Genomic DNA, 27,142 nt, shown 5'->3' with positions numbered 1-27,142 from the left:
TTCCCTCCCAATATCCAGGGCTGCTGACACAGAGATCAAACAGGTACTGATCAGCTTCAAACTGAAACATCTCATGTGACCTCTGACAATTGTGCTATGGTCAATGCTAAAGAGGTAGATGTATCCTGATCAAATATTAAGAGAAAAGAGTTACAGCAACTCTGTATAAACAGTAAGCTGATTTTTCAGCATTAAAATAGTGGACTTGGGTACCTTTGAGATGCTGTAAATCAACAATTTAAAGTAAGAAAGGATTACTATGCTTTATAAAATAATGCCCAGATTCACCTATTAGCCTATGCTTAATAACAATCATCAGGTACAGTACAACTTTATATAATACATATCCTCAACAGAATTAGATGCTTTTAACTCTATTCCATTTGATAAGCAGCAATTTCCTCTTCCTGATAGTTACATTTAAGACAAAGATAAAACTAACTTTATTGTTTTTTAATTTCCTTGTACTTGAATGATAGCTTTGCTGCAGGAAAACTAAAATGTTAAATGCCAAAATAGCACTTATTTTATTTCTCTTTACTGAAGTGGTCAAATCCAGGGTCAAAATTGGGTCTTAGCTTCTCAGCGCTTATCCTTAATACTGTATTGAAAAGGACAAGCAGAAAGTTCTACTCTAAATTTCTATTATCCTGTGTATTTGCTTAGTTTGCTTACTCCAACCAAATAAATTAGGTATTGGGATTTTTTGGTCTTCATTTTTCAACATGTTTTCCTGATTAAGCTTTATACTCTTATTCCAGTCACAGCTGTAAAAGGCGGATGAAGCCCTTAATGGCAGTTCACATTACACATGAAAATGTTCCACAAAAGTAACAGGGACTCTTTGTAATTATTTTTCATTCCCTTTTACAGTTTTCACGTTCATCTGCATTTTTTAAGTAATGCTCCTCAATTTATTACGAAACATTAAATAAGCCTTTTTCATAGAATCCTGGAGTGGCTTGAGCTGGAAGGGACCTTAAAAATTATCTAGTTCCAGCCCTGCTGCCTTTGCATTAAAACAATCAAAGATCAGATTGGTCTGTACATAGATTGTACACATTCTCTCTCTGTACTGGGTATAGAAGAAAGCACTTTGGCCAAGATGTGACACATCATGGAGTCTGAAACAAAGGCAGACTGGCAAACTCAACAGACCCACGCTATTAAGTGATGCAGCAACTCAGTTACCTGGTAGCTGCATGCATATTACTCCCATTTCATAGAATCATAGAATAGTTTGGGTTGGAAGGACCTTTAAAGATCATCTAGTCCAACTCCCACTGCAAGGCACAGGGGCATCTTCAACTAGATCAGGTTACTCAGAGACCCAGTCAACCCGACCTTGAATGTTTCCAGTGATGGGGTTTCTACCACCTCTCTGGGAAACCTGTTCCAGTGTTTCAACATCATCAAGAAAAAAGTCTTCCTTATGCCCAATTTAAATATATCTTTTTAGTTTAAAATCATTACCCCTTGTCTTATGGCAACAGACCCTACTAAAAATTTTGTCTCCATCTTTCTTATAAGCCCTCTTTAAATACTGAAAGGCTACAGTAAGGTCACCCCAGGGCCTTCTCTTCTCCAGGCTGAACACACCCAACTCTCTCCACCTTTCTTCATAGGAGAGGTGCTCCAGTCCTTTGATCTTTTTTTTAGCCCTCCTCTGGACCTGCTCCAACAGGTCCATGCCTTTCCTGTGCTGAGGACTCTTGGACACAGTACTCCAGGTAGGGTCTCATGAGACCAGTGTAGAGGGACAGAACCACCTCCCTTGACCTGCTGGTCATCCTGCTTTTGATGAAGCCCAAGATATGGTTGGTTTTCTGGGCTTTGAGGGCACATTGCCAAGTCATGTCCAGTTTTTCATCCACCAGCATCCCCAAGTCCTTCTCAGAGAGGCTGCTCTGAATCCCTTTACCCGCAACCTGTACTTGAGGTAGCACTGACCAAAGTGCAGGATTTTGCACTTGGTGTCACTGAACCTCATAAAATTCCCATGAGCCCACTTCTTGAGCTTGTTCAGGTCCCCCTGGTTGGCATCCCATCCTCAGGTGTGTCAACTGCACCACTCAGCTTGGTGTCACTTGCAAAATTGCTAAGGGAGCACTCTGTGTCATTTGACCTGGCCTAACACATATCAGCAGGCTTAGATCTTCCATGAAATACAGTCCTAACTGTTTCCTGTTTCAAAGCACAGGATGACACCATTTCCCCATCCCATGGTCATTCCTATGAGCCATTCCTGTTTGAGGTACCCATATGGAGTCAGTCATGCTTGTCTTCATACCTTCTCCATCCAGCACCCCAAATCTTGCAGGCCCTTCTACAAAGCTACAGATGCTTCAGGTGACTCATGAAAAGAATGACAATCTGTTTCCTTCCCAGGAGAGCTCAGGGCTTAGAGAGCCCTCCTCCTCAGAGAGAGTGGCTGACAGAAGGGCTGCAGGGGTGACATTAGTGCAGCTCTCTCTCTCCCCACTGCAGGTTCAAAGGCAAGCAGTCACTCCTGAGCAGGGCTAATCCTGTGAGCTATAAAGCAGCAAACATTCAGGCACGCTAAACACTTAGTCCTACTCACTACTTCCACACATCTCCGACCCAGCATGAATTTTTTGCTGCTGTCCTTCCAAAGCACCTAAATCTCTCTCCTACACTCCACAGAGCATGTAGGAGACCACCTGAAAAAATCTGAATAGCATCCAGGTGTTAGCATCAACGGTCCTCAACAAATCTAGCAAAGAGCATGTAAGATGAAAACAACGTACAGCCAAAATTATGGTCATATGGTAACACAGCCATTACCCCAACACCATCCAATGATGTCCTGCAGGGCTTTATAATAGATCTGGCTGTTTACCTCCTGCCTTTACTGACCGCCTCGTGGAAAACAGCATTAGCTCGCCCTGTTACGCCTCACGCATCCCGCAAGGCGGTTGTAATTACGTGTCTGCTGGCAGGAAACTAAACAGCAACAATGAATGGACACAATAATGTGGGAAGATAGTATATCACCAAGCACGTGTGTGAGCAGACACATAAATCTGGGTTGAGTCCAGAAAATTTCCATATTTTCACACAGGGCACTTCCCGGGCACATTCATGACTGTAAAAGCCCCAATCACTTCGTAGAATTGCAAAGCAAGCACACTTCCTCTATTTATATGAGGATTGCTGTTGCTTAATTCAATACTAATTTCTTTCCAGCACTTTAATTTCATTTAAAGAAATCAAACTACAGCAGACTAAGTTCCAGGAGAGCAAAACGCTGCCTTTGTACTAGAGCCAGCCAAAGAAATTTAACCATAAAGTTCACTGTCAGAAGAAGAATTTTCACCCTACATTAAAACATTTTGTAGCAATATGTCAATTCCAACAAAGTTTTTGATTTGGATAATGTTCAGAAGTTTAAGTAGAAGCAATGTATTTGTGTTTTACATGACCAAAGTGGTTAAAGAAGCACACTTTTTCCTGTGGTTCCGTGAATTTCTACTCCACTTGAACTTTTGGAATTACCTGTATTACTGGAACTGATTTCCTGTTGGAAGGTACAATTCCAGTGACAGGATGTGCACACTCACAACAATTAGGAGACTCAAACAAACCCGTGCTGCTCCGAGCAGCTAGTTTTGGCAAGTTGAACACTGACTGTCAAATGAAGGACCATCCTGTCTGGCCCTTTTCTGGTTTGCCAACATCCTTGGGTTTCTCTATTGCAGGCCCTGAGGGCTGAATGGTACCTGCAGCTCCTTGTCAACATCAGAATTTACCTTGAGAAAGAGGCTGGGTAACAATAAATTGTGAAGTGTTGGCTTTTGTCTAGTAATGCAGCACAAACTGGAAAACGATCCCCTCTCCGTACTATAAATAAGCAAGTTGTTAAGACACTTTTCACTGACTTATTTAGCAGTTAGTTTGGAACAGCTGAAGGAATCCAGACCATCATCCTTTCCAACTACTAAGGCTTCATAAGGCCAATTTGTTACTCTGGAGAGTAGAAAGCAAAATGTTACTAGAATATTATTAAAACACTTATAGATCGTGGGAGAAGGTTATTTTCAATTAGTGTCAATCCCAAATGAAAAAAGTGTTAAGGCATCTATTGCAAGTTTTATATTCTTTGTTCCAAAGAGTAAGGAACTCTCTTTCACACATCACAAATTGTTTGCAAGGCCTAACAACGCAGTCTTGCTACTCACTTAACTAGAACTATTCTCTCCTCATTCAACCCACAAATAGTTTCTTGTAGAGGACAACAACATAAACCTTTCAGATAAATCAGAGTACTTCTAATGGAAATTAAGGCAAACCCACTAATAATGCAAAGAACACAAATCAGTAAAGGGATTTCTGGAAAGTTTTGTGATGAATTCCAAATTACTGTTACTGAATTAAAACCTACCAAACAAATGCTAAAGCAACATGAGTAACCTAGCAGAAAATATATGGTACTTGTGACACTATGACACAGCTTACATTACCTGAAACACACTAATGCTAGAATTTAATGAGCTAATAGCACAAGCTTTTGGAATAACAACTACACAAGCTGTGCTATAGTCTCTTTTCCTTTTGAACAGAGCTTGAGCTTCCATGAGGTGCATACAGAGTTTCCTTAATTTCAAAGAGAACAGCTAGTCTAGGTGTACTACAGTTCAGGCTGTTGGCAAAGATAAGGCACTGGATGTTAATGTAACATGTTAATTTTAATTTTTTTTTAGGTACACTAAATGACATTCTCAGTGGTTTTGGTTTTTTTCACTCTTCAAGGCAAATACAATAAATATCCCCATAAAAGAAAGTAATGATGGATATGCAAGAGCTATCAGTACTTCATAAATGAAGGATGGCTGCTCAATAAGCTCCTAGTGTTTACTTTTACTGAAAATGTAATTATGGCACTTAAAAATATTCAAAAGCAAAGCAGTGTATCTTAGGTAGTCAGAGGGGAGAAAATCCACAGAAAGACTGTGAAACTGCATATATACCCTTTGAAAGCATGTAAGTATATAGAAACGTGGATATATGTGCATGTATACATATATCTGTGCATACGTGTGTATGTATATGTACAAACACACACACAGACATACACCAGCATTCTTTTCTTTCCTTCAGGAAATAGCACTTATGTGCATCAGTCAAACTGAGAAAGTACTAAAATAACTCACAGATGCAGTGAGATTAGAAGAAGTTGTGTGATAAATCGAGTTGTCTAATCTCACTGCATCTGTGAGTTATCTTGCTTGTTGTCCAGTCAAAGTTTCATGTCTGTGTCTTGCAAGCCTAAGATAAGTATCTTAAGAACTGGGTATATTTGCCACAAACATCATTTGATTATACGTGAGATAGTTACATTTCTAGTGCTTCAGAAAGAAAGGAAATACCCAGGCTATCACCTCCACTGAGTTAAAAAGCGATCACTAAGCAGAAACTTAGTTACCTAAATAAATTAACAAGCACTTCTGAAATGACTCACAGTTTATTGCCATTAGCTTTTGTGGGCAGAATTATGCAAAATGGGCAAAATTGCAACCACCTACTAGAGGCAAAAAGAGTTAATGACTGTGCAAAAAGCAAAATAAAAGAAGGTGAAAATGGGAAGGGGTTTCTCATTTAAACTGCACAGAAAAAAACCCAAGCAAATCGTATCCCTTCTGTACCTGAGCAGCTCTTCGAAATGCTATTTGTTTTAATTTGCCTCTCCCTCCTGTTTTTCTCTACTTCCTAAATGATGCAGACCAAACACAGAGACAATAAGATAATTTATAATTCACAAATCCAAGAAAACTCCAGTTATGTCCAATCAAGTGTTCAAAGCTGCAACATTTTATTCAGATTTTTATCTGCGTAAGCTCCAAAGGGCAAGTATTGCATGGAATCACAGAGAGAGAAGCGGTTAATTTGAATTAGAGGAAGGGCTAGCATGGTAATTCACATGTATTTCCACCCCAGAAAAAGTACTGGTTCCCTGTCCTAGAGCCTTTAGACACCAAATTAATCTTCTGCTGCAGTACTTCAGCTGCCAAAGTCAAACACAGCTTAAGTAGTGAAACAGGACTTCCCATCACTTCCACTAGTGGTGCTGCATGTCTCTCACAGCAAGTAGCCAGTAATCAAATACTTTAAAAGGGAGGGAAAGGGGAGCTACCCAAGGTGCAAAAAATAGTACAACTTACTGAAGAGATCTTCTGACATCTTAGAAGTTGGTACCATTGTAAAATTGCAGGGCTGACATCTTTTTTTGCTTTGACCCCTCTCTAGCAAATGTGCTCACTGGTTTTCTTAGTAGCAATACTAACGAACATGAGCAAGTTTCAGCTAACCCTACAACCTACAGAATCTTCTTGTTTTCTCCCTCCCATAGTTTTTTTATATATATTTGTCTTTTCGCCCTGGCACGACCCTCTCCTTTCCCTTTTCCTCTTCTCCTCCCTGTTTTATGCTTCACTTCAATGTTCTTTCCATATTTCTGGCAATTTTTCATTTCAGATTTTAGAACTGCAGGATACAACAAAGAAGTAACACTGGTGTATTTGCAAATTTTAAAAAAAGCAAACCTGCACTGCAGTAAAAAAAACCTGCAAAAAGCACAGGTAATATTCTCAGAAGAGTACAAAAATTGCCTACTTTAATAAGTCCCAAATTATGCAGAATTTATTCATTTTATGGTATACTTTGCTGGGTGAGAAAAATCTTCTCTGAAATGGAATGTGTAGCATTTCTTAGATTTCCAAATCACTATATCCTATTGTCAATAAAACACTGCATGTGCTGATTCTTTAAGGAGTTAAAAAGCAGAAAGGTTCATGTATCAATCTATGTATTTCCATCCAAACCAACTGAGAACAACCTGCAGATTACTGGTTTTAATTTTAATCAAGGACAGATGAACAAAGTAGCTTGCATTTATTATATGGGATTTCGTTCCATACTCACAAGATAGTTAATAACTATAAATCTGACTGAAGCCTAGTTTCCAAACTGAAAAATGACAAGAGGATTTCAGACATTTAAGGAAAAGGGAGGAGAAAGAAGTCAACACAACAGTAACTCTGGCTGAATACATTCACTATGATCTGATGCACATTTTTCATGATACACTGATAATTGTGATTAAAATCAAAGACTTGGCACAACTCAGATAAACAAGAAGATAAAACTGCCATCAAAGTATTACAATCAAGATGGCTTTTTTCCCCCCAATTCACAAGATAATTGCTGCATATCTTAAGTACATGCCAGGAGAAATAACTGGAAATTAGAGAGAACATTTAAAAAATTTGAGTTTTATAAATTCAGCCTTCAACACTAAGATCGAAATTTGCTGACATATCCAATAACCTCAGGAAGAAAGGTTTGGATTTATCAAGATAGCTCTTATTCCCCAAGCCAACCTGTGCAACAGAGAACTGATAGTCTCCAGGGAAACCAAAATCCTCTTGGCAGGTCATGCCTGTATATATTTTATACATAACACTTTGCATTACATATATGGAAAAGGACAGATAGCTTTAGAAACGCTTGAAGGCTTTAGTCAAATGTTACCTGCTGGTTTCTGTTTCTTCTCACTTTGTATCTCCAGTGTTTCACATGCATTTTCCCCTTCCATCTTAATAGGTGTTTACAGTGTCCTTAGTAAAATTTTATTTAGGATGTTACTGCATGCCAAGTTTGTTTAGGTGTTTTAAAAACTAGAAAATGATTTTTTTTTCCAGTCCTGTCACTAAAGTCCATATATTACCATGTTTCAGATGTTCTCATCCCTTGACTGCATCAACCAGTAACATTCCTTGTCTTCAAAAGGCTGTGGCAGATACTAAGTACTTAATATTTTAAATTCGAATAAGTAAAGCATCATAGTGACTTTCATCTTTTTATCTTTTTTACTGGCTTTAAATGTTCTATTTTTTAGATAAAGAGAAGACATTTCCAAATGATGAGGGTTTTTCATTTGGAAGATAACAAAGTATAACTTCTCAGCATTCTTTCAGTCTCTGTTAAATCAAACTACCCTATTTGGAAAATACTGTAATTTTTCATAAATATCTGTTAAATGTTTTCAGCTTTACTGGCAAAACTAAATAAATATTAAAGCAGTCAAAAATGTAACATGCACTGTATAACTAAGCAAGCACTGTTACTTGAAGGTATATTCCCAGTTAGATTTTGGCCCCAGATTTAGTTATGCTTGAAAAAGAAAGTTGGGTAAGAGAATGCTACATGATTAAATTCTGTATAAACAGGAGGTATTCAGGGGTAGGTAAATGAAATTCAGAGAAAAGGGATAGTGATTCTAAGACAAACACTTCTATGTACACCTATACAAGAGCCAGAACACACAACAGCTCTTAGATTATACACAGAAACAAAACTGAGGCAACTAACTCCATCAAAATTTCCAGGAAAACACAACATTTTAAAAAGGAATAAAAGCAAATTAGATCTGTCTTCGCTTCCAGTTGCTAGGCCTGACTGGAGAACTACAATGAAAAACCAAATGCAAAAACATTCTCCAAAAAGTATTTACTATTTCTCTCAGCTCTCCTGCCCCACACTTCTACTTCTTGTTGTACTGATAACAGGAATATATTCCCATTGCTGCAAATTGCAAGAATACCTATGTAAGGGTATGTGAATTGCATGTGAAGAGTCTGTGTCTGTACAAAAGCAAGATTGAAATTTTACTGCCACAGCAGAACTCACACCACCCTCGCAAGAGTTGCTCTCAGCGCCACCAGTGAGCTGAACTTGGAGATCTCAGCTACCCCACAGCATCAAAGGGAGGGATTCAGATGGAACTAAAGCTTTTCTGGTAGTTGCAGCAAAACAGGGCTGAAGAGGAAGATCTTGTGGTCCAAATGTTTAAAATTGTCACAGGAAACCCATGACATACATAAAGTGCAAAGATTTGCATGGGAACATACAAAAATACAGGGTGGCAGTAATCGCTATCAAGCAATTTCCCCAATGGTTCCTGATTCATTTGGCATGTGGAATAGCCATGTATTACCCCACCTATGATTTTTAGAATGACCACATAAACTAAAACTAATTCCAGAACTTATAAAGCTAGAACCACCAAACAGATCAGTTATTCCACACTGAATTATGCAACTGAAAAATGAGGCAAGGGAGAGTTACAGCTATACAAAGAGGATCTACTTCACATTCAAAACTTTATTGGATTTGCTAGTTGGTAGACAAAGGTGGTTAAAGAGCTGAAAAAAAGCAGTAGTGGACAAAAAACTTCTTGCTACCTGTATCACCACCTATTTATAGTGCTATAATACAAACTCCTACTCAAGTTCTTCTCAATCAGCTAGTGAAGAGCAATTCCCACTGATGAAGCTTTTGCTCTTCAACCTCACTGCCACAGCCTCAAATTTCCCTTTTTTTTTTCTTCTCACCCCTTGGATTCCTCAAACTGATGAGAAACAGTGATTATGTGGATACACTGGAGCAACACGGTGGCTCACTGGCCAGCGAGCTGTCACCAGGGCGAGCGTGCACGTCTTGGCTGTCCTTGCCTTTCCCTCATTAATAGATGTCTCTCCCCAACTGCCAGCTTCCACAAAACCAGGAGCAGCCTAATTGTCTTTAAAAATGTCTCGCAAATAGCTCTGAAATTGTGTGGTTATAATTATTTGGAGGAATGAGATACACAGACTGTAAGCCTTTTTTTAACTCTCGTTTCCCTAGGAAACTGGTTCAGAAACAAAACAGAAAAATCCATCCCACTACCACCTCCAAACCCTCTGAAAAAAATAAAAAATCCTTCAAAAATAAGGACCTGAAAAGAAAATCCTGCAAACGGTATTATGGGATATTGCCTTCTGTAACACCTCTAACAGTGCATTTAACAGTGATAAGGCTTTCACAGGATATTGAGAACGACTAGCAAGCAATAGTTCACCACTGGCACCTAAAAGAAGTATGTCACTGCCAAACACCACATCACTTCAACTTGGCAAGAACGCTTGATAGAAAGCCAAAGAGTAGTGGAAAAGGCTGTTAAAAGTTAACAAAGCACTTCCCAAAAGTACTGTTTTATTTTTTTAAGCAAGTCTGCTAGAGCATGGGTGATGGATTTACTAAAGAAAAAAGTTTTTCTTGGCAAAAACCCCTGGGTTTTTTTGCTTAGAGCAAATTTTCCTGTCACTCTCCAGAATTTGAACTCCTACTCCCTTGTTTCAGAAAAATGTGGCCAGTTTCTGTTTTCAAGTGAAGAATTCCCACACAGTAAAACTGATAGCATGCAAATCCATTGTTTAATATGGGTCATGGGAAAACGGCCACAAATTGAAGCAGCATTACAACGGAACGACCAAAGTCAAATTACATTTTTCTAATTTATTTTTTATTTTGCAATAAAATGGTTGTTGCTGCAATTTTGCTGGCAAAGAGTCGCAGAGTATTTTTCCAAGTGTTTATGAGAAGGCATCATTTTACCCTTATTTCTCAGTGTAGTCCTGTCAGAAAAAGTGCTGCATCTAAAGCATTTATTGGAAATGAACAGGAAAGAAGCAGACACACCTCACCTTCAAAGCCACTAAGGAATGAGTTAATGAAGTTAATTTAATCTAATCCCAAAGTAGTAAGTATATGCAATAAAGATATAACAGATGTCCTGTGCAACTGGGACAGAATTCTTTCATGGTATGAAGGTGGTAATTAAAAAGCATTATGCAGACAATCTTGATCTAAGACTTCCTTTACCCCCTGGATAGGATCCCTTTTGGGTTAGTGACATTGAAAAATTAGTTTTATAAATGCACATTCTTACTGATTAAATAATAAAATACAGAGGCAAATAGGTCAATTTCTTAGTTCCCTTTACAAGGAACGGAAAACAAACTTCATAGGTGGCACAGTAGTGTGTGACGATGCACATTCACAGCAAGCATAGAACAGAACTGTTTACTGTTATTCCTGTCAGCTCCTGCTAGCTCAGGCAATACCTTCAGGAGCAAACCCATGAAAGTGTGCAAAGCACACACTCTATGTCCTGGCTAATACTGTTTGTTACTGTTCCTAATAAAGCAATCCAAAGAGAGGTCACAAGCAGCCTCACGTGGCTCTAACTTCTAATCATATGACATCCCACATTCAAGACACTTTCACTTCTCCCCAGTCCTAAGTGGATTCTGCAAAACTAAGAACCACTTCTAAATTATTTTATCTCAAGAAAGGCCAGATCTGCTACTGGCTAATAATGAAATATCGCTGAAAAAATACCCTGAGTTTTCACCAGTGGAAGTTTCTGTTGATAAGAAGACCATTTTTTTTGCACAAAAATTTACTATAATAAAAAAACAACAACTAAACAAACAACAAAGACGACAAGTAGCGTAAGAGTGCAGCTTAAAAACAAAGTCTTACAATTATAAAGTGTTGTATTCAGTGAACATATGGTGAAGAACAATGAAAATAATCTCACAGAATATGTACAATTTTATCTATTTGATCACTTGAAAGGCTTCATCAAGGCATTCAACCCAGCTGGAAAAATAAGAGTAGAAGAAGGACTGCAGAGAAAGACAGATGCTGCATCTGAGCTGAGTATTCCTAAGTAAATAAACAACAAAAACAAAACAAAAAAAGCAATTCTGACACAGTTCCAAACCTTATGAGACAATAACTTAACAAAAGACCATTTACTCTGTCACTCTCTTTTTGTTCTTTGTTTTGTGATTTGAGATAAAAGTAGATGCTAATTTTTTTGCTTACTAATAATTTGTACAATAATTACCGGTGAATTAACCCTTGCAGTTTAGCACTATTTGTCAATTCCTTTATCAGTTGTTATTAAGAAATTCACAGAACAATTGTTCAAATAAAAGAACACCGTAGTGGGCTTAGCATCAGAGGAGCTACAGCAGTAGACTGCTGTTTATTTGTATTTCACCAGTAACCATGTCTTGGCTTATCTCTGACTTTCTCAAAACTCCATCTGTTTACATGTAAACCTCATACCTCATTCTCTTTCAGATTTCAGGCCTTTTATCAATTCATTTGGAAACGTGTGGCATCTTTAGGATTTCTCACATCCTTGATGTCTTTAATTTTTTATGTGTCACATAGTACGCAGAAGCCTCTGTATTCTCAGACTGAGCTGAACTCTTTCAACTGATGACTGTTTAACAGAGACAGATAATATTTTTGCAGTTTTTAACTCACCTGATGACTGTCAAGCTTGTCTTTTCGTTTGTTGATCAAGAGCTGCAGCTCACAGCAAAGGCTTAATGAGATTCTCTTCCCCTTGAAAGGATTGTTTCTTTCAAGAAGAATCTGTAACTAATCACTGCAAGTCTCAAGTTGAGAGGATGATTATTTGGGGGGTGAGAGGAAGCTGAGAGTTGTTTACAATTTCAACTACAGTGAACTCCATTTATATGAAACAAGCGTCTTCGCAAAAAGCATTGGGTGGGCAGCCTTAAACTTACAGTTCCTGTGCAAGACCTTATCACAGTGCCTGGGTTACCATTTACCAGGAAGAGCCATACCAGTTCCCTACAGTGGCTGATGAGTAAGCGTCAGACTCAGCTGAAACTTCTCATATGCGTCCTCATATCTCGGAAACTCCCTGACACTGCTGCTGATCCTAAATTTATCATGTAGCACAGTGTGTCACAAGTACCAAATCATTTGCAAAAGCATGACTGCAAACAAACCACGAGTTTTCTGGGTGTGCAAGTCATATCACAGAAAGCAGGTTGCAATTTCATGCAAGTAATTGTGCCACTTGGACTCCTCTTAAGTCCAGGATATCACATATTGTATGACTGCAATAAAATGAAATCAAACCACTGAGACCTGTGTTTAGTGTTTAAGATACAGGGCAAAAATATACAACACGTGCCAGGGTTTTGCCAGGATACCTGAATGAGTGCCAAAGGAGCTAGCTTGGGAACTGGAAGCAAGACTAGCACAGGGTTTGGCAAATGCTAATAAGTTCTTGTCCTCTACATAAGCCATGAACATATTTCCAGACTGCCTCATCACTCAAAAAGAAGGCCACAATCTGGAGGCCTGGATCAATCTTTATCAGCTTTGTAATATGTTATGGCTGCAACACAGTAATATTCAAATAGTATTTCTTTAAGTGATGACACTGAAGAGTTCTGAAACTCCTGCAGACCAGCCATGAACCAGCAAAGCACTGAACTGAGACTTAATGTGAAAAGGCACATTATACCAGGCCCAGTGTGAGATGTTTGCTTGGCAGTATATTTACATCTTCTACAGACAGAAGACTTATTAGGCTACCTATCACCTGTGCACATACACACAGGCACTGAAAAACAAAAGAGTAACAAAAGTCTCAAGTAGATAATGCACTTCCATGGACATGGGACCAATGCCTCTCTCTATATTAAGTTATGGTAAAGAAAACACAGGTCAGGCCTTCACAAACAAAACCCATGCAAATGCTGTAAGAACACTTACCTGAAGAACAGTTAACATTTGAGACACAGTCATTAATGTTAGCAAACTACATTATTTTGCTGAGTACAATATTCATAACCTTCATTTAAATTGCAGCCATAATTATGCTTGTTGCTAAAGCAACAATTTTATGTATTTACAGAACTGGGCAAAGAAAATGAGAACTCCTTCAGCTTCCATGGACAATAGACATGAAAGATTTAAACTACCTCAATGTTCTCAGGTTATTCTTCAAAACAAATTTAAATTGGATGTCGATCTTTCCTAGAAATGATAGCATTTTAAGGTTTAAAGTAACCTTTCCCTGTTCAGTAATAAGTCCAACACACTCAGGGAAGGTCTTTCGTGTCACTTTCAGATTCAAGAAACAAAAGAAGTTGTCAAGACAGACCCAAAGGGGATCTGCATCCAGAAATGTAAGTTGTCTTCTTCAGTACAAGACCATGTGCCTGCCCATGCATGACACCATGGTTTTTATTGAGGCAGAACTGGATATCAAATCTTGTCAGAATGACAGCTGCAGTCCCTGCTGGGCTTCATTGATACAACACAACAAAAAGGCATCCCTCTGGCACTGGAAAGTTCCCAAAACACTGAAAACTCATGCAATGCCATGTCTTCTCTTGCTGCTTGACATATCGAATGATATCTGTCCCTCCATTTTTACAGTCACTCATGGCCCTCAAGATTTTTTAGTTTATGTGTTCAGCTACTCCTGTCCCTTGACATTCTTTCCATATTTTATCTGCTCTATTTTCTCCTGGTACCCCCTCCTTTCTGAAGATCTCATCTCCTCTTCCCACTGTGCATGGCAACAAAGTGAGCAGGGCTTAAGAAGTGTCATGCTAACACTGCCCTCTTAGGCTCCCAGACATAGAGATGTGCTGCTGTGAAGTCCCTTCCCTGTCCAAACACAGGTAAACACAGCAGTGGCAGTACATGCAATATTTGGGATCTCCATGTCTGTGACCTACAACAGGTCCAGGCCAGGGTGGTTCTACCTCTCCAGAAGACACAGCAATAGCTGGCAGAGGCTGTCAGGGCAGTGGCCTTCCCTTCTGCACTCATGAAAAGTCATCTGGTCACATACTCTCTTAGGAGAGCAGCAGCACCAACATGGTCCTGATCCCAGTATTCCTCTTAGCTCTGTGTGTGATTCACTGCAGAGATAGTCACAGCATGGACGTGTCAGTTTATACTGGGGGAGGTGTTATTCAATGTAAGGATGTTGGAAGATTTGCTTTTATTCCCCATTTCAACATGCAGCCTGCAGACAGGCTGCATAGCTCTCATGTTCTCCCCATGACTGTAGGTGCAGTGCCAGATGCCAAAGCTGGGCTCTGCTGTTTAGTTTTTGCTCCAATTAATTCTCTGGTTGTGCTGGATCACTGGGGAATGGTTTTAGTGTAGGCCATATCAGGACTCCACCACCCTTTTTCCTTGTCTTTGCCCCTGCTCCTGAAGTTCCAGATCCCACTTTCCCTTCTTTGATTTCCTTATCACTTTCCTTGAAACTTTTGTACCACATTAGTCTTTTCTGAAAATAAAGTTGGAAAAGGTGTTGCTTGAACTCTTTTTCTGACCCAGTGCTGTTTAGCTACAGCTGTGCCTTCCACTCCACTTTCTCAGTGGAGAAGCGTAACACGTCTGTTTTCTGGGGTGCAGCAGCAGGAAAGCTATGGCAGGGAGCCTGGGCTAGGGATGTTATAGCATATCACAAGGCTGACAGATATCTTGATTGCTGCATTTTTTTTTTGTGGGAAAGTGTGTGGAGGCAGTTTCTAGGATTGAAGGATTCTGGCTATGAAGACCCTTTGGAGCTTCATGCGAGCTGACATGTCAGCTGAGTGTTGACAGCCTATCAAGCAGCTGACAGGGCATGGTCCTTCTCTGAAGGAGGTGCTTCAGCCAAAAGCCTAGAAACAGGACTGGCAGGCCATTTCCTCTGCAATCTAAAATAAACGCAGGGAAGGAACAGATGCTTCCCATGGAGAGATGCACGTTTCCTTGCTGTGAGTAGGGGAGAGCTGTTCTCCATGCTGAAGGACTTAGTCAGCCTGTACTACCCCTCTTCCTTCTCCTTAAAAATCTCTCTTCTCCAAACCAGAGGAGCAGAAGGACAGACTTTGTCACCATTCCTTTTGTCAGTTTTCCTTTCTTTGTCACTTCTCATAAGAGCAGGGCACAAGTTTCACCCTTACCCCTCCCTTTTCCTGCAGGGTGTGCTGCTGCTACTTTTCAGCCACGTTTTTCCTTAGCAAACAACTCAGTCTGAAGCCTGTTTGGCTTCCTTGAGGGTCACTGAGCCAGAAGCCAAAGGCATCTGCCAGCAGGAAGAAAAAGTCAAAACAGGCATTGAGTTAGGCAAGAGACAAAGTAACTATGTCCACCTAAAAGGGATAAACAACCAAATGCCACCAGAAAAAAAAAGGTGAATCTCCTCACTTCTAGACACACAGCTCTGCTGATCCTCTCTGCAAGAACAGTGTTTGGAGGATGATATTGCAGACCTTGATCATGACTTTGCCCACTGCAAACTTACCCTTCCTCCCCAAGCTAGCTAGTTACTGACCAACAGGTACTGCAGTCATGGGACTCCATAGGGTGACAGCCACACCTATGAAAAGTAGGTTTGGACTCCCAAAATTTCATCCAGTGATGGCAAAGTCATGGCAGTAGTTTGTACAACTGCAAGCTCTGATCTACCACACCAGAGAGGCAACCACTAGCCCTACCAGTCCAATTTTGTGTCCCACACCTGTGGTACCCTCCAGTGGAAGTAGGGCAGAGCACGCTGAAGAGTGAAGGAAGTAAAGCACAGTCCATGCCTTCATCCTCAGGCAAAAGTAGGGAGGAAGCAGGAAGGAGTCAGCTCATCTGGTGTGTGCTCACATTGTAGCTGCCACAGCTGCCAGTGGCAAAAAAGTTGTCAGGCAGTAGCTGCAATGGTAGTATGTCTGAAAATGCAGGAACAGAAAACAAACCCAGAACAGATGTAGAACAGAAATTAGACTCGTTTCTGCATGCGAAATCTCTTTACAAATGTCACCGGCAGAGCAATGACAAGCAGAGTCATGTGTGTGAGACAGACACTGGGACTAAGTAGCACCTCCCAGGGGGCCCCAGAAGGGTTCACATGCCAGAAGGTAACGTTTTCCAGATACCTTTCCTGCCAGCTGATTTGGAACTCATTCAGTGGGATGTCCACAGTACAAAAGGACACTAACTTTGGTCCAAATTAAAACTCTTAAAATGCATTAAGTGCAGTGTAAAGCCCCTAGAAGCAACTGCTTCAACCTGGCTGTCTAATCCTCTTGCACTGCACTACTGGTTTAAGATAACGCACAGCCTGATCCCAGCCAGTGCTCACCTATGTGGACCCTTGGGCCTGACCCACCAAGACACTGTTACAGGTTATGTGAAATAGCTAAATGTAGACACCATTTCCATCCCAATAAAGACTCTGTATTCTTCATATAGGAAAATGAGAACTATAAATGCAAACATTAATAAAACCAAACCCACACAGTCAAGGTACATCTGCTCAGTGCTTTCGGTACAAAAGTGATTTCTCAAGGTCAAGAGCAGCTGACACCAACAGTTCCTTTTTTCCTCAAAGTGGGTATCCTTCACTGAGGCTTAACCAATTCTAAACCATTCATTTGCATGAGATTTCAGCCAAACAACAATAATCTACTTTGTAAATGTGTTAAGAATATTCTAACAATAATTCACAGATTTTGTATATCACCTTGTATCTGACTGATGTCCAGGAATTTGTAGTAACCAGTTATAAAGAGACTAAGCAGATTACCACAGGAGAAACAACTCTTGGTCATTTCCCTCTCATAATAAACCACGAGGCATTTATTACTCGAAGTTACCAGTCACTGTGTGATCTGTTCCAGTTAAACACAGGGGAAGTTTTGTTTCTCAGAAAACAGGATCAGGCCCCTGTGGCTTGAAGAATTCCATCAGAAATGCCTGTCTGTCAGCCTTGCAGACTGCCAAGTCTGGCTCCTTGGCTCTTGAACAGCATCAGGAGGATGAAAACCACAAGAAGACTGGAAAAATATGCAAAGCCTGAGGCAAAAGAAAAGACAGGGCAACTCAAAGATCATGTGCAGTTCCTGAGTAGCTGATAGAATGAAAAAGTTTCTTGGTAGTTGAGAGCTCTTTTTTAGACATATCTGCATTTTTCCATGACACATATCAATCACAGCAATAATGTATGTGCCATGTATGGTATATGTATCTCTTGTAAGAACTCAGTAACTACATTAAGAAGAACTTTCAGCTCACACAGTAGACACAAACAATGACTGCAGGGGAAGAATGGAGTTATTACAGCTACCCAATCTTCATTCTAAGAATGGGTGCAGACCAGAAAAGTTAGCACAAATGTGACTACCATGGCACACATGTTTTCACAGTGTGGAACACGCATAAACAGGAAAACATCCTGCAAATGTTCCTTTCCTCCCTGGTCCATTTTTGTTTCACACACCCCCATTGCCCAAACACACATGGAGAATCAACATAGAAAAAGTGGTTATTGCATCGCCTAGATGTCTTTGGGGTGAGATTCCGTAAAAGTACGTAAAAGAAAACGGTTTCCAATCACAAGTTGAAAATACAGTTCCAAAACACATCATATTCATACTCTTTGACATATATGAGACATTCTAATACACATTCCATGTCGTATCTAAGCTTTCATCTAGCCCATAATGTATTCTTCCAACACAAAATAGCAGTGCCACAATACAGTTGGATCTTGAGGGGACAGGAAATGCCAACAGATTTTAGGAGATTTTTTTCGTCTGGAATTATGTGAAAGGTACAGCTTTCCTGCAGGTATATAACTGGGCTAGAAGATTTAATTCATAATATTGACCAGATTCTTGCTTTAGATTCAGTAAGAATGGTGCTTTGAAGGCCATGACCTAGGCACCAGAGCAATGGTCTGCCCAGGACCTATTCCCAGCTCCATCACAGTCATCACAAGGCTTTATCTAAAGCTCTTTGTACTTTCCATTGCAGTACAATTAAGTATAGCCATGAAGCACAATGTAAGAGATTGAAAGCTAATATCCCTATGAATTACCCCTCCCAATAATATAAATGCACACACAATACATACATGTGTCTATGTGTTGCACCCATTACCGATGTACAGATACAGATATGCTTATACATATAGAACAGAAAGTGTGTCCATGCAGTCTGCTACAACAAGGATCTAGATACAATAATTATGGAAACCAAAACTTGTATTTAGAAACTAAACTATGTCTAACAGTTTTCACCTGAGTAGTGCATCCTTATTTAAAAGGCAACCATGGTAAAGAAGTTTGAATATAAGGACTCTTTAAAGGATTACATTTATGATGTAATTTACTGCATTTCTTAAACTCCTAACATATGGAATGCTCCTTCTATGTCAATTGCAAGTTTCCCAAGACACACAAGTAAGCTTTATGAACTGCTACAGCACAAACATTTCACTTTGCTGTGACTTACAGTGGCAAGTCCTGAAGGGTTAATTAAGTACTACTACAGACTGTAATTCACTTCAAACAAAAACCAAGAGAAGCTAAACAATTTCATTTCTTCATGTCTTTTAGTGGAAAGGACCAAAGCCCAGCTCCAGTAAAACCCTTCTGCTGATTCTTTATACCACATGAACATAATCAAACTAAGTTGAATGGGATATGCAACGGACAAAGCTTTAACAAAGGGGAAGAATTAGCAGAACTTGACCTACGCAGAAGTAGTGGCCTCTTCTGCACTCTCATCTTTCTGCTCTGAACCTGTTACACACTGATCTCCTCTGAAGCAATGTTTTAGCCTGTTATAGACGATCTATACACAGTCTGGTTCAAGTTATCACATCTCATAAATAACCTAAAAATATTTTGCCTTACTAATTTTATTTCATCACTCCTGAGGACAAAATGGTGGTAACAGATCTGGTCGGCTTGAAATACAAAACTCAAATGCTAATTTAATTTATGTTCTTTTGCTTACAGAAATGAAAACAGAAAATTAAATAACTTCACCAACGGGGAAGCATTTGCTTTTACTAGTCTTAAATCAAATAAGAACACCTGCAAATGCAGAGTTCCGGGTTCTGTTCTTTTTTGCAGTCATAGAGCCACTTGCTTGGAGAAGTGGGTTGGTTATTTCTTTAAAGTGAATGGTGAAAAGAAACAGAAAGCAGAAACCAGGCACAAATAACTGCTTAATATAATATAAAAATTACTGATAGGAAGAGATGGTAAGCACTGACGTCAATGACAAGTATGATGTTCTGTAGCAAAAAGAATTTCCTCATAAAAAATGCATACATATTTTACAAGAAAAGTTCTTCTTTATCCTCCATTTGCAAACTTTCCAGTGCATGACACTTCTAATTTCTGATTATATTTCTTTTTTCCCCATCTGAGGGGAAAACTGAGGGGGTTTTATTAATTTAAGCCTACACACAACTGAAATTTTATCTCGAATCAAAGAAAATTTCGGTACGGATATATTCTTAACTATTGATTCTATTGATTGATAATAATGTTCTCTATAAAGGTTACCTAACACATTATTTGAGCCTTCTATTAGAAAAACAGCAATAAAGAAAGTCAAAAGCCTTGCCATAGCAGCTTTAATAACACTGCAACAAGTGGTTTTTGAGCAGTGTAACTGGTTCAAAAGTATTATGGTAAAGTGTCCATATGCTTGTCAGAACTTGAAAGATAGATACACATATATATGCATACATATAAATATATATACACATATATATTACAAATTCCTCAAATCAGAAGGCTTTATGTACATAGTAAATTTGTTATGCTGGTAGTACTGTCCTGGTAAAAGACATGTCCTTACACTACAACACTCGAGTGAAAAATATGGTGGGAATGTTGGAATGAAACTTATAACCTTACATTTAAATAATTTCCTTCATTTTGATTCTTTTTTTACTAAAGAGACAAATTCTTGACCATCAGGATAAAAACCATATGCCCTTGTATTCACATTATAACTTTAAAACTTCTTTGGGACATGTGAAGTATTGCTATTTTTCATTCCATCAAAACATCTGGATTTTGGTGGTTTTATAGCACAAATGACTTGTTCAGAGTATAGCCTTTCCTCATTTAAAAAAATTTATACCCCCATTTCATTCTCTTCACATGGCTAGCATATGTTTCATGCCAACTTTATTCAAGGCCAAAACCTGTCATAACTCGTCAGGCCAATGAATTACTACAGGAATGTAACGCAAAGCAGAAGAAAAAAAAAAGATCCAATCAAGTCAGTCAAAAATATTCCCCTAAATACCAAAAACTTCCACACCATTCCAAGAAGTGAAGAAATAAATTACTATCAGATTCCTGGTTTCTTTTAGAAGGTCATCATAACCGAAAAGAGGTGGAAGAAAAGAAATAAAGGATGAAGAAGTTAGCTTAGCTTAGTTTCTGTACCATCTGTCATTGCAAGTGAAGTTTTCCAAAACAAGCAAATCAGATAAGAGCAAAGAAGGAATGTAGATTATTGAAATATTTCTCTTTACAACAAAATAACAAAACAAAACAAACCAGCTCACCCTGCAGAGGCACTGTTGAGAACATGGTTGCTTTAAATCAAGGCTATTCCATTTGCTAACACGTTCTCCCGAGGTTTGGTCACCATTTACCTCTTATTTCCAATAAAATTTGGAGATAGGAGAGGTACAAGATGAACATGGTTCAGCTCCTTTTATTTATAATGAGAGGCATGCAAAATAAAAACAATTCTTTACTCTTGGGCAGGTGATAAAATCTTTTGTCTTTTTTTTCCCCCAGTAAAGGCCTGAAATGTGTACACACAGACCCTAATTTGTGTCTGTCAGCTTCGCAGCAAAAGGTTTGCTGCAACATTAGTCTTTTACTTTCCTCAAAAATTTTATTGTTATAAACTTCCATCATTGCCACTTGAGTATTGTCTCAAAGACAGTGAGAAGGCAACCAAGTGAGCAGCTGTGAAGTGAGGATCTGCCAGCAGAATGCTAGAACATTCAAATTGCAGATACAGCTGTTGTACACCTTCTCCCAGGCATTACCTGCACCCATTGGACACCACCATTGGGAGTGGCAGGTCTCTAGACAGAATGACTCGGGGGAAATGACTGAGGGTGGAAATCTGTCTGAAGAGACCAGCTGAAGATGGAGATGACACAGAGCTAGACTGCACAGTGACAGATGAGCCTGACTCAGTGATGGAATGAGCCTTACAAGATGACAGTGAAGTGGGCAGAGTTCAGGAGCTGGATGAGCACACCAGGAATGAAGTTACCTGTGGGGCAGTCGAGTAGCTCACTGCTGCTAACAGAGGGAAGATCCTGTTCTACCTCTGCACCTCCTCTGGCATTTCACTGACCCACCAACGAGCTCCTCAATTCACAAATCTAATAATGTCTTCTTCAGAAGCAGAAATATGTAATGATTTTATCAATTTAATTTGGGTGAAAACTGGTGTGATTTCACATCAGGGAGAGGAGCAGCCCATAAGCTTTGGACAGTACAGATGACTAAAGAATAGGGCACAGGATGATGCTGTCAAGGGACAACATGGAAGACAGACTGTGATTTTTTAGAAGAGGCCACCTTTGCAGAAACAAGATAGGGCTCAAGAGCAGATATTATAAAGCCAACAACTCGAAATGAGCGTGCCCACTCCAAGAGTTTGACATGCCATAGCAAAGTGCCCCTTATTCCTCCAGCACCTATCTACACTAGATGATAACCCTTTGTAGCTATCAATTATCACACTTGCTGAAGAAGTAAAGGATGGTAGCAAATCTAACCATTTCAATTCTGAAGAACCATGCAGATGATCAGTGTTGTGGCACACAGTGGAAACCAATGGGTTCTTCATAGTCTGCTTTCCTTGTTTTTCCCTAGCACTCTGTTTTCAAGTACATCAATCTTGTCACACTGGGAAATGTAAAAATGGAGTTCACACTGCAACCTTAATTTTGTCTTTTGCACCTATGCATTATTTATACAGTACTTAAATAAGTGATCAAACACTATTTTCCAGTGGACATCTGCATCAATGCAAAGCAAGGCAAAAGTTCAGAAAAAAAAATACATGTAAAAAAGAATACATAAAGGAGTCTATTTCATGACATTCCTTTAGCTGTGTATATCAGAAGGTAAACGGTAACTAAAGACAGCAGGCAAAGTTAAGTTTCTAGCTAACATAGCAGAAAACTGATCATCAGAACAGTATTTTATCCCTGTTTTCAAGTGTGATGCCAGGGGAATGAGCACTGCCAGCAGGTTGAGGGAGGTGATCCTGCTCCTGTACTCAGTCCTAGTGAGGCTGCATCTGCAGTAATGTGCACAGTTCTGAGGTCTCCAGCACAAGAGAGACAGGGAGCTCTCAGAGCAGGTCCAGCAGAAGATGACAAAGATAGTTAGGGGACAGGAGCAACTCTCTTACGAGAAAAGGCAGGCAAAGCTAGGCCTGTTCTCAAGAAGAGATGAATGAGAGAGACCTCATCAATGTATATAAGTACCTGAAGGGAGACTGTCAAGTGGATGGAGTCAGGCTCTTCTCAGTGCTGTCAACCAATAGGACAAGAGGCCATGGGCAGAAACCGATGTGCAGGAACTTCCATTTTGAATATGAAGAACTTATTTATTGTGTGGGTCACTGCACACTGGAACAGATTGCCCAGAGAGGTTGTGGAGTCTCCCTCACTGAAGGTATTCAAGAACCACCTGAACACAATTCCGTGCCATGTGCTTGAGCAGGGAGGTTGAACCAGATGACGCACTGTGGTTCCTTCCAATGTCACCTGTTCTGTGATTCTGTGAGTTCATAATAGTGTGAGCTGATTTAAAGAAGGTCCTATTTCTTTTCCTGACAACATACTCTCATCGCTTCTACCAGCTCCAGCATTCTTCAGACCCTTCCACTAGACACTGATCTGGCAGATAATAACCAAAAAAAAAATCTACATAACCTCCTGCCAGATACATGAGTTAAATCAATTCACAGGGCTGATAGGAGGCAGCAGAAGGGAGCAGTATCTCCCCACATAAAGCTGCAGTAAACTTATGTCCACCTAACTGCTGGTGAAACTGCAGTTAAAACATACACTATATTCTGGAACTGATCTCTGATTATCTGGATATCAGACTGGAGAATACCTGCAGTTCTAAACTGCAAATATGACCAGCATCTACCTTTATGTCTGAAGTCAACAAAAGCTGCTTTTGGAACACATGAGGAAACGCTAAGGACCGGCAGTAACCTGTGAATTAGCTCCCACTTGCAAAACATGGGGATAAACACATCCTGCTCACCATTAAGATTAAAGGCTTGTGAAAGATAACATTATCAGAGTAGTCAATGTTATAGAAAAACTCCAGAGAAAAATGAGTACCTGTCTTCACTGCCAGGCTCACTAGTCTCGTAAATAAGGCCTAGCATAAGGATAAAATAAAATACTCTGCAGCCACTCATAATTTAGTATGGCTTATTTTAAAAACCTAATGAAGTAGAAAACTTGTGGAAAAAATGATGTCAGGATATATATACACACTGAAAGGGCTAAAGTAGATTCACAGAAGACAGACTTCACAATCCAAATGTTCTTTTTACACAGCTGTGAGCATTTCATTTTTAGAAGCCTTCAAATCCACACAGACAAAGGTGAAACATTCATCATTAACTCTGGTTTTCTGCAGAGGCTATTTCTCAGCAAAAATAAAAATGAACCACTGATGCTGTCACCACTGGACAAAAACCTGGAAGAAAACACGGGAGAAAAACCTAGAATGTCGTAATGCTACATAGTGTGGTGTGAGCCTTCTTACAGCCAATGTCCAGAATAGGGAGGGAGCTGCTTCACCACAAGCTGTTGCCCTGCCAATCCTGACAGCACATAGCCATGAGTGATACTAAGGAAAAAGAGCAGGAACAACAGCTCCATCCCATCCGCATCTGCCTATCCACTGACATCTTCAGAGATTGTGGTAATGGGGATACAACAAGCCAAAGCAGAGCTCAGTGGGAGCTAGATAGTTTATGCTATTTGGCAAGCTGAAGAATCTGCTAGGAGTACTTCTACAGTCTCTGTAAAACCATGAATCCCAAAATCACAATAAAACAATCTACAATGAGTAAGAAAGATGTACAAGTATGCTTTACAACAAACCTATCCACTTAATCACACTTGGAAAGTCTGGGTTTAATTTTTTGCTCTGTGCCAGACATCCTCTGTGCCACATTGCTGTCCTGAGTACTGATTCTTCCTCCATAGAGTGCCAGAGATGAGAGTCCATGAGACATCAGGAGAATACACATGCTGAAGTTTCTGAGGCCCTCAGACGGTGCTGAACATTTCAGAAAAGCCCATAGAAGTGTGTCCTCAATATGAATTCATTTTAACTAATGACACAACTTGCAGTACATCTCAGTAAAAGCTGTCAAGCTATCAAAGGACATAAACAGTTCACTTTGAAATAAAAATACATAAATTTCGAAACAACTGCAATACATAAACATGAAAAAAATTTCTCTACCATTTTGGTGCTCTCAGTAACAGCAGTGCATCCCAATTAGTGTATCAAACAACACAGGAATACACAAGTGCAGGATGTAGGCACTAGAAGTATGCAAAGACAGAATTTCTCAACTCTCACGTTGCCTACAAAAAGCCCACTCCTGTCCAACCACCTATTTCAAACCTCCACCTTTTTCCAGATTCAAGTTTACTTGCAACAAGTTTCAAACAACTACAAATTCCCACTACTCTGGGCTCACACACTGAAGTGCATGAGAGGTGTCCTATCAAGCAAAATACCAGCAGCTCTTTGTCTCACACTGTGAGAGACAGAACCGCTTTGGCTTTTGCTTTGACCTGACTTGCAAAACAAGAGAAGTCACAGAACACTGCAGGGCAAAAGAGGCTCTACGTGGCACCCTGCCAAGCGAGCTGTAACAGATTTTGGTACTGTGTTGGTTTATATATAGCAAGAAGCAGGTCCCAGCCTTCTGCTCAAGCTTCAGATTTCTAAATGGTGTGAGGAGTAATTGCTGGTAGAACAGGCTAATTCTGAAGTGAAAGAGGGCACAGGCAATGGTGTGAGCAATACTGGCAGAGATGCCTGATGTCAATCAGGAAGGAAAGAACTGGAATATCTATGGACTGTCATGTGAATTAAGACTACTTCAGAGAGAAAAACATGGTGAAAACTAAGTAAGAGTGGACCTTCACCCCTTTGATGTTTTAAGTCTTCAGTGCCTCCCACTATCCTGTTTCCACCCACATGGGTGCACCTGTAAGTATCTGTAACCACATAACAGTTATTTAAGGTAAGTTAGCAAAACTGAAAATGCTAACTTCAACATCTGAAAATACCCTTGGGAGAGCACAGAGAGCAGAAGGGGAGGAAGCAAAATGAGCAGTAAACTATATAACCTGGCAGACCTGAATTGCTTTACTAGATGAAACTAAGGAAACGAACATCCATATCAAAGTAAAAAAGGTTCAAAATCACCACAAAATTCCACTAAGATCTCTGCATGTAAGCATTATGACTGAAGACGAGACATTTGCTTAAAGAAACTGAAGATATTTTAAAAACTTAACTACTATTCAAAAAACTTTATGGAGCAATTAACATGTTAATTTGAACATAAAAAAACCAATCTAAATATTGTGTACTTACTATCATTTAGTGTTGTGAAGTCCAAGAATCGATATTCGTAGCAAACATCTATCTTGGTTTCTACCTGGGGCCTCTTCAAAGTTGAATAGATATTACCAGGTCGTTTTTCATCATGCTTCTCTAGTTTGTTCAATCCACAACCCATTTCAGCAGCTCCTGATACAAAAAGGCAGGAAAAGGGAAAAAGGAAAAATGCATACACACAATTAATTTTGATGTTTTTCTTTCTGGTTTCATGTCCCACACTATACTATATGAAATGGTATAATTAAATAAATGCTCAGATAGTAACTGAAGTATTTAGTACTCATACCAACCCTCAGGCATACTATTATTTATTGGAAAATTGAAAGTTTAATGCATGTATTTTGCATCTTTTAAATGGATTCCATAGTATACTCTGGAAGACATATATTTTATTATGAAAAGTAGCTGAAAATGCAAAAGGACTTTCTAACATAAAGGTTGACAACTTAATAACAATTTCTATATATGCAGTTACTATGAGAGGAGCTAGTATCAACTTTTACACAGACCTCTGCAACATTCAGATTAACATCCAGCCTTGCAATTCAACATAAAAAGCAGGTCTGCACAGAACTACCAGCATTTACAAAACAACCTCACTTCCTTCCACCCCATGTTTTCAGGTAAGCCACAGGAAATTATGGCACTTTACAGAAACCACCTTCAAAATAGAAGTGGCACATGAACACAAAACTGGACTAGATAAACCTAGTTCTCTTTAATAAGCTGCCAGTCGCCTTGCAATTCAACATAAAAAGCAGGTCTGCACAGAACTACCAGCATTTACAAAACAACCTCACTTCCTTCCACCCCATGTTTTCAGGTAAGCCACAGGAAATTATGGCACTTTACAGAAACCACCTTCAAAATAGAAGTGGCACATGAACACAAAACTGGACTAGATAAACCTAGTTCTCTTTAATAAGCTGCCAGTCCATTTT

The 27,142-nt window shown here is 39.5% G+C and overlaps 1 protein-coding gene across 1 annotated transcript in view; it reads right to left on the bottom strand.

The window, feature by feature from the left end:
* RFTN1 (raftlin, lipid raft linker 1) overlaps positions 1-26,327 on the bottom strand; it is an 86,789-nt gene extending 60,462 nt beyond the window's left edge. The window contains exon 1 of the mRNA XM_009072995.1: positions 26,175-26,327. Coding sequence (XP_009071243.1) covers positions 26,175-26,319 — 145 coding nt within the window. The 5' untranslated portion in view covers positions 26,320-26,327. The remainder of the gene's footprint in view (positions 1-26,174) is intronic.
* Positions 26,328-27,142: the final 815 nt, after the last annotated feature.

The sequence above is a fragment of the Acanthisitta chloris genome, unplaced genomic scaffold, assembly GCF_000695815.1.
Source record: "Acanthisitta chloris isolate BGI_N310 unplaced genomic scaffold, ASM69581v1 scaffold6354, whole genome shotgun sequence".
In the NCBI taxonomy this organism is placed as follows: Eukaryota; Metazoa; Chordata; class Aves; order Passeriformes; family Acanthisittidae; genus Acanthisitta; species Acanthisitta chloris.
This window is presented reverse-complemented; position numbering and strand designations above follow the sequence as displayed.